Genomic DNA, 7,685 nt, shown 5'->3' with positions numbered 1-7,685 from the left:
TTCCACCTCTGAACATCCGTGGAGCGAATCTAAAGCTCCCAATTGTGCTGGAAAGAACAGTTTAATGGCCTGCATCGTCTTATTCTTTTATGAATATAGATATCATGCTGGCAACAGAAATCTAAAAACTTTTCTTCGTTCGAGCGTTTGTGCATCTTATAATGTGGACATTATTACATATTGCACTTAGCTAGGATTTCCAACATTGAGGCACAACGTGTTAGGCAGTGTTTTGTACACAATCTGATTACCAAAAAAAACAACAAAAAAAAAAACAACAACAACAGCATAATCTACTGGCTAATCAATCACTTATATACAGGGCTCTAGATGACACCCCAATAACATCTGTAGCACCTGGAACATTTGCAAAGTTGTGGAAGGTTCGGGACATGTGAGTATTCAACCTTTATCATTTGTTACAATTGCATCATCAAAGAAATTCAGGCAAGCTAAATACAATTATCGACATCTGGTCTGTTACATCTTATCACTTATGGTTTGTTCGGGATTGCACTGACTTGACATCTTTACGGCTTTTGTCATTAAGCTAACACAACACTCACATAACGTATGATCTGTGTTATGCTAAACTTCAAAGACGCTACAGGATTTGTTTGTTTTTTTCACGGAGAATACAAATATACATCAATAAATATCCTGATTGAATTTTACACAATACTGCTACATTTCGTTTGGACTAACTAACTTTTAGGAAAACAAAAAGCACGATTTTATGAAAACACATGTACATGGCCAAAGCACCCTCTTCATGCCAAGCGTTTGAATTCACAAACTCTGTTGAACTACGAAAAAGACAAACAGAAAATTAAACTACAGAATCTTTGAGAGAGTATTAGATAATTATGTGGGAAGAAGATCGCCTATGTCAAATTTCACTAAACCTAAGAAAGAACGTATTTGTTCAGATATTGTCAGCTAAATAAAGAATATTATTTCTTCCCATAACGAATAAACGTTCAGTCGTTTGAGGACCTCTGCGCCACAGCCTTTGCCCCTCTATCCAGGATTCTTCGATGGACCCCAAAAGCTGAATCTGTAAGTAAGGAAATATCTACAACTCGCATGAAATATCTGAGTAAACCATTTTATGTTGTTATGCACATCTTTTTCCTTTTCCCTGAACTGATCGTGTGGTAGTAGGCCCTACCACAAATAAAAGTATCAAGCGGAAACTATCGCCAGGACCTAGAAATCTATATGACTGATTTATTATGTCGATCTGAGCACTTTATACTAGTTTTCAGCAGATAATGAGCTATATAAAGCATAAATAATTCTTATAAAAAGTGAAAACTTTCTAATATCTGTGAAGATTTACAAAAATGACTATGGAATATAAATTTCTTGTATCTATTTTTTTTTCTTAATGCTTATAGTCATGTTGCAGACCCAAGACTCTGCTGCGTGGCTCCAGACACGACTACGTGCATGTACAGTGAACCACCTCATCCTCTCTTCACCTGTCGGAAAACCTTCCTCCAAAATACCACCATCACTCTATTCATGTGGATTCTTGGAGTCAGTGCACTGCTCGGTAATCTTGCAGTGGTTATTTTGAGGATGATTAGCAAGCCCGCAACCAGAACAGCGAGTGTCCAGTGCACCTTGATTTCAAACCTAGCTTTTTCTGACTTCCTCATGGGCGTCTACATGGTTCTGCTGGCGTTTATGGATCTGTATGTAGGTAAATCGTACTTCTGGGCCGGAAAAGCCGATGACTGGCGATCTAGTATTCCGTGTCAAGTTGCTGGTTTCATTTCGGTGTTGAGTAGTGAGGCTTCTGTGTTTCTCATCACCCTTATATCTGTTGATCGCTTCATCGGCGTTATGTTTCCATTCACTCAGCGGCGTCTGAGCATTGTCGGATCGCGATTTGCAGTCTGTGTCATATGGTCAGTGGCCTTTCTGCTTGCCCTGACGGGGACCGTACTGAACTATATCAATCCAGATGCCTACTTACTAAGTGATGTGTGTGTAGGATTGCCCTTGATCCGTAATCCTGCAGGCCTCCTTGTTGAATCAAATCCCAGCATAATGAATCGTTACAGCGTATCCCTCATCAACACCAGGGCTACCTACTACGTCTCCACAGGTCTCTTCGCCATTGTCTTGTTTCTCGGCATCAATCTTGCGAGTTTTATTATTATCTTTGTTTGCTATGCTGCAATCTTTATCAAGGTTCGTCTTGTTCGTGCCCAGGCTGGGCGTACAGACAAAGCCAACCAAGAAATCAAACTGGCCTTGAAGATGTCCCTAATTGTGGCGACCGATTTTTTCTGTTGGGTTCCAATTATAACCATAGGCATTCTTGTCCAGGCAGCAGGTGTCCGGGTGTCTCCGGACGTGTACGCCTGGCTAGTTGTCTTTGTCCTGCCAGTCAATTCATCAATTAATCCTTTCCTTTATACCATTCTTGAAATGTTGAGAAAGTAAGTCTCCTTCATTTACGATGTCACCAATAGAATCGTGCCGTTCACGTTGATAAGGTAAAAAACAAGTATATTACTAACCTGTGATTGTGACTTTGGTGATTTGACAAAAATTTTACAATGCAAACTCTGTTTAGAGAGAGGTTAAGGTCAATACATGCTTTGACGTATTCACTGGTGGTGGTATAGTATTCACACCTTTTTCGCATTTCTGTATTTAGTCCATGGGCCAGGCCAGATATTGGTACCACCTGAGGTGGCAAAACCTTTTTGGTGTCATTTTGTTTGTCGGGCATAGATATGCTTATCAAAAGCTATGATAGCATTTCCAAATGAGTAGCTTAGTCATAATAAATGAACTTTTAACCAATTTGGTCTCGTTGTTATATCCCTATACTTCTGAATCGAGACTAACCGCTGTACAAAGAAGAGCACTGTCTTCTGTATGTTCACAGGTGTTCTGTTGTAAACGCGGTGCGCTTAGTCTCTATTCAAGGCAGCGAAGGGAATATCCAAAGGGTTATGATGTCCACAGCGCTTAGTCTTTATTCAAGACGGCGAAGGGAATATCAAAAGCTTATAATACAATGTATATCCCTTTATCTAAAAACAACAACCAAAAAAAGCAATTCCTCGTAAATTTTACCGTATTTTTCAATTATTTATCATTTTCCGGTGAAAACGCACGGTGAAAACGCTAATACCACGCCAATGTCGCTTTATTTCCATCCAGCAATGAGAGATAATGCAAAAACAATGTACCGGTACACTACAATACATTATAATAGATAATATTGTAAATGAACAGAGTGATTTTTGTTTAAAACTGATGTATTTGTTGAGAGGGTAGTATAAAAACAGTATAGATAATAACTTTTAATAGGAACTTTAGATATGATAACGGTACATTGTTCTAGATAAAGACTAAGCGCATCGCGTGACAGCTGTGGACATCATAACCCTTTGGATATTCCCTTCGCTGCCTTGAATAAAGACTAAGCGCACCGCGTTTACAACAGAACACCTGTGAACATACAGAAGACAGCGCTCTTCTTTGTATAGCGGTTAGTTTCGATTCAGAAGTATAGGGATATAAAAACGAGACCAAATTGGTTTAAAATTCATTTATTATGACTAAGCTACTCATTTGGAAATGCTATCATAGCTTGATAAGCATATCTATGTCCGACAAACAAAATGACACCGAAAAGGTTTTGCCACCTCAGGTGGTACCAATAACCCATTTTTCGGGTCTTGGCCCATGGACTAATTAGCCTATGAAGTATCACTGCACACTTTAAACACTATGTTTTGCAGTCCTAGTTTCGTTGCCGTGTGAACAAGCAATGATGTATACAAACAGTACCATTCAATAACAAATAAGCAAACTAATTATGATAGCAATTTTTAAAGTTAGTGTTTTGCTCACTTCACAGGGAAACGTTGGTATCATTGATTCATTAAGCAGACTAGATATAAGGATGTTCAATGATACCTAGGAATCTGGCAGAAGGCAGACATTTTTACCTCTAAGACTCCTATCGAGAGGAAATTATCACCTAAAATATCTCGATTGTTTATGTTTGAAATTACTTTTCAGTACAAATTTTAAGCTCGATACACTTGTTTTGATGAAATTTATTTCATGTTTAAGCTTGATAGGATAATTGATGTGATTTGTACCATTAATAACAATGGAAAAATGACATATCTATAATCTTCGCCAATATTCTGCACAAACAGTTTATCTTGACACAGAATGATGTGGATTGTCAGAAAATGGGATTCTATCTTCAGTTATCGCTGAAACCCTAAAATTGACAGCGCGTGTGTGTATGTGTTTATGTGTGCATGTTTATATGTATGTGTTATTGTCTAGAAGAAGTAGCAAACTAAGCCATTGTAAGCATCTGTTTAATTGAAGTACGCCTAAATACATATGAAGGAATTCAAGGACATTTGATTTTAATTGTTCATCCTAACAAGAATTGATACAACTTATCATTAAAAAGTTGGTTCTTGTAAGCGACGCCATAATGACATAAAACATTTGAATAAATATGGACAGAAAGAGTCTAATCATTTCATAAATAAATACAGTCTCAATAATACAGCTCATGATATTGCAATGTCATACGGAGGTAAATAATGACGGCACGATCTTTTACACCTATGCCAATTTTTTTTTGTCTTATCTGTTTTTCTGTAGTTTTTAAAGGAGTAGATTTTACTTCAACTTTACGTCTAGTAACAGCATGAATCAATGACATAAAGGTATCCTGAAATGACTTCTTACCGCATGTGTTGGTTGACAGTGGTGTCAGAAAGGGGAAAAAAGTATAGCCTACACAGATCTAACGATAGAAATCACTCGATATTCTCGCGTAAATGACTGCGTCGTCGGTTAGCATAAAACAGTGGCATATATATGATACTCTGTAATCACATATAAAGTGGTGTAAAACAAAGGTTCCGAAGTTTTAAGGTCAGCTATGTCAAGAATACATGGTTATTCTTGTTATTCCTCACTTGCGTCACCATTGTCACGGATCACAGCTTTAGGGTACTTCAAAGGTTAAGGGTACAAAACCCACTTTTCCCATTTTTTGGTTTGTAAGATACGAAACCAACTTTTCTGTAAGTTTTTGGTTTCATCGTTTGTTTAGTTTTCGCACCAAGTTTCACTGGAATGCTATCCCATCTGTTAACATTTTGCGAGTGACTGTACTTGACAATCTCTGGTGAGCACATCATTCAGCCCTTATCTTTTATGCACCAACACCTTCGACGTGTCTCGCACTGCTCTTCTAACCATGGCGAGATCATGACTAAGAACATTGATCTCATGCCAAATACGCGCGTGCAAGTCATCCAGCCAAGTGGTGGGGATGTGTATACCCCGCTCTTTAGGTATCCCCGAGGAAACAGTCACAGGGTGTCCAGTCAGGAGATCGTGGAGGCCATTCCACCTCATGATAGGGGGCTGGATGCGTTGGCCAAATAGCTCTACCAGCCTCTCACGGACAGCTCGAAGACGGCGAGCTGGAGCACCATCCTGTACCCACCAAAAGTGCGGAACACTCCTCGATCCTGTCTTTCAGAGTTTTCTTCCAGCTGGGACACAATGTCTTCATTGATCAAGTCTAAGTATACGCCACCATTCATGTTAGTGTTGAAGAAGAATTGCCCGTTTATTTGGCCACTTCCACAAAGTTCAGCCCACACACTCCAATTTGTCTGCTCATGTTAACGTCATAATTTGACTCTTGTGGATGTCCTGCAGCCACGTACTCCACAACATTGTGGGTGTTCACTTTCCCGTCCATGCTACATTCAGCTTCGTCACCAACAGGGTTTCGCATGAAATTGGCATAGCCCTCAATCCTGCCCATCAAGAGCCACCTCGAAAAGTTGAGCTTCCTATATACTGGGAAGCCCTGAGCTCTCCAGCAGTTGATGACCCCCATGCACTTTGTGAGGATGTTAAGATCCACTCGTGCAATGAGATGGGAAATTTTTGGCCTTATCCCTGAACCATTACGACGTGCAGAATTGGTCCTTGGATGAGCCTCCAGATGCCTCCTGACAGCTTCAATGTTTTCTGGGCATCTCCCACTCCTCTGCCAGCCAGAATTCCCCTTGTTACTGTTAAGGCTTGTTCTGTATGGTTGGTATTTGCGCACATTCGCCAAGACAGTCTTTCTGGATGAAAGATCTCTGTCTGGGAACCGCAAACGGAATGCTACCCTTGTATCCATTATGCCACCTGTACGGTGAAATGTTGTCACCACAAATGTCTTGTGCTCAACTGTTAGTTGCACCATGATTTGCTGTGCTCTTGTCCCACTTGAATACTTACATCACTTAAGTGATGTGAACTTACCTGAACTTGCTGCCAGAGCAATATTTTAGGCTGTTACATGACAATGTACAAATCAATAGCATTCTTTTTGAAGAATGTGGACCTATGCTCTTCCGACATTGCAGCTGGGAATTTACCCCATTACATGACAATGAAACAATGTAAATCATTCAGAAGAATGGGCCGGGGTTGTGCATTTACCTGATATGAGCTGCGTTCAGACAGAGGCAGTTTTGGTCGGAGTAACTTCGGAGGAAGGGTCGGAGGAAGGTCGGAGGAAAGGTCGGAGCAGTGCCCATCTGAACAAGGACGTGGTAACTTCCTCCAGTCGGGGGAACTTACCACAACCTCTTCCTCCGACCAAGATTCTCCTGAGTTTTTTCAGGAGTATCTCGCTACCACGACTAGCCGGTCGGAGTAAATTGCCCGTGCAGACGCCCTCGGCTCGGAGTATCTATGACCTTACAAACCTTATACGACCTATATAATAGGTAAAACTTCCGGAGTCAAATGCGAGTACACGTGCGTGTGCAGTACAAACCTAGTCGATCGCTACGGAGAAGCTATTGCGCTCAGAAATTCTCATCAACAAGAATGGAGAAGATAAATGCCGCTGGTAAAAACAATGGTGTTGTCGACGTGCACGGCGCTACCACTTCCGGAAGTTACACAGACCCTCCACGGTGATCCCCACGAAGGCCCCACGAAGGCCGTGTTAATCGGTTTTCTTAAGTTTCTTCCTATGACCGTCGTGTGGACACAGGGTCGTGGTTAGATAAGCATAAATTTGAATTCTAATTGCTGCGCCATAAAATTTTACTCCGACTAGAAATACGTCTGAACATTGCTATTGTAAGAAGAATGCAAGGTTATGCAAACATGGCACTGTAAGAAGAATGTGTTATGCATATCTTGATATTGCTACAGGGTAATTACCTCGCTGGATGAAAATGTCCCAATCAATGTAATTCATCTCTCATTTTTATCCAGTGAAATGAATGTAGGAAAGGATGTTATTATACGGATGTGCTAAACAGAGATAGCAGGTACTAGTAGACACTGCGATGTAACATTGGGAAAGTTAACAGATGAGATACCATTTCATTAAAACTTTATGTGAAACACAAACAAACGATGAAACCATAAAACTGGCAGAAAAGTTGGTTTCGTACCTTACAAACCAAAAACTTGAAAAAGTAGATTTTGTACCCTTCACCTTCGAAGGACCCTAACTCTGTGATCCGTGACAGTGGTGACGCAAGTGAGGTGTCAAATTAGAGGTGATGAAACAACATTTTATTTTAGTAAACATTATACAAGAATAACCATGTATTCTTGGCATTGCTTACCTTTGAATTTAGGATTTTTTT

At 40.2% G+C, this 7,685-nt stretch overlaps 1 protein-coding gene across 1 annotated transcript; it reads left to right on the top strand.

Moving 5' to 3' along the window:
• The first annotated feature begins 1,006 nt into the window (after positions 1-1,006).
• On the top strand, positions 1,007-2,457 carry LOC139732348 (G-protein coupled receptor GRL101-like). Its single transcript, XM_071643216.1, has 2 exons — positions 1,007-1,059; positions 1,401-2,457. Exon 2 carries the CDS (start codon positions 1,453-1,455, stop codon positions 2,455-2,457), a length of 1,005 nt encoding a protein of 334 aa, XP_071499317.1. The 5' UTR covers positions 1,007-1,059; positions 1,401-1,452.
• Positions 2,458-7,685: the final 5,228 nt, after the last annotated feature.

The sequence above is a fragment of the Diadema antillarum genome, unplaced genomic scaffold, assembly GCF_040938485.1.
Source record: "Diadema antillarum isolate AM-2024a unplaced genomic scaffold, OU_Dant_1.0 seq00000414_RagTag, whole genome shotgun sequence".
Classification (NCBI taxonomy): Eukaryota; Metazoa; Echinodermata; class Echinoidea; order Diadematoida; family Diadematidae; genus Diadema; species Diadema antillarum.
The sequence above is the reverse complement of the archived record's forward strand: the minus strand, read 5'-3'. Positions and strand labels throughout refer to the sequence as shown.

Coding starts and splice junctions, on each gene's coding strand:
- LOC139732348 (XM_071643216.1), top strand. CDS start 1,453: ATGTACAGTGAACCACCTCATCCTCTCTTCACCTGTCGGAAAACCTTC.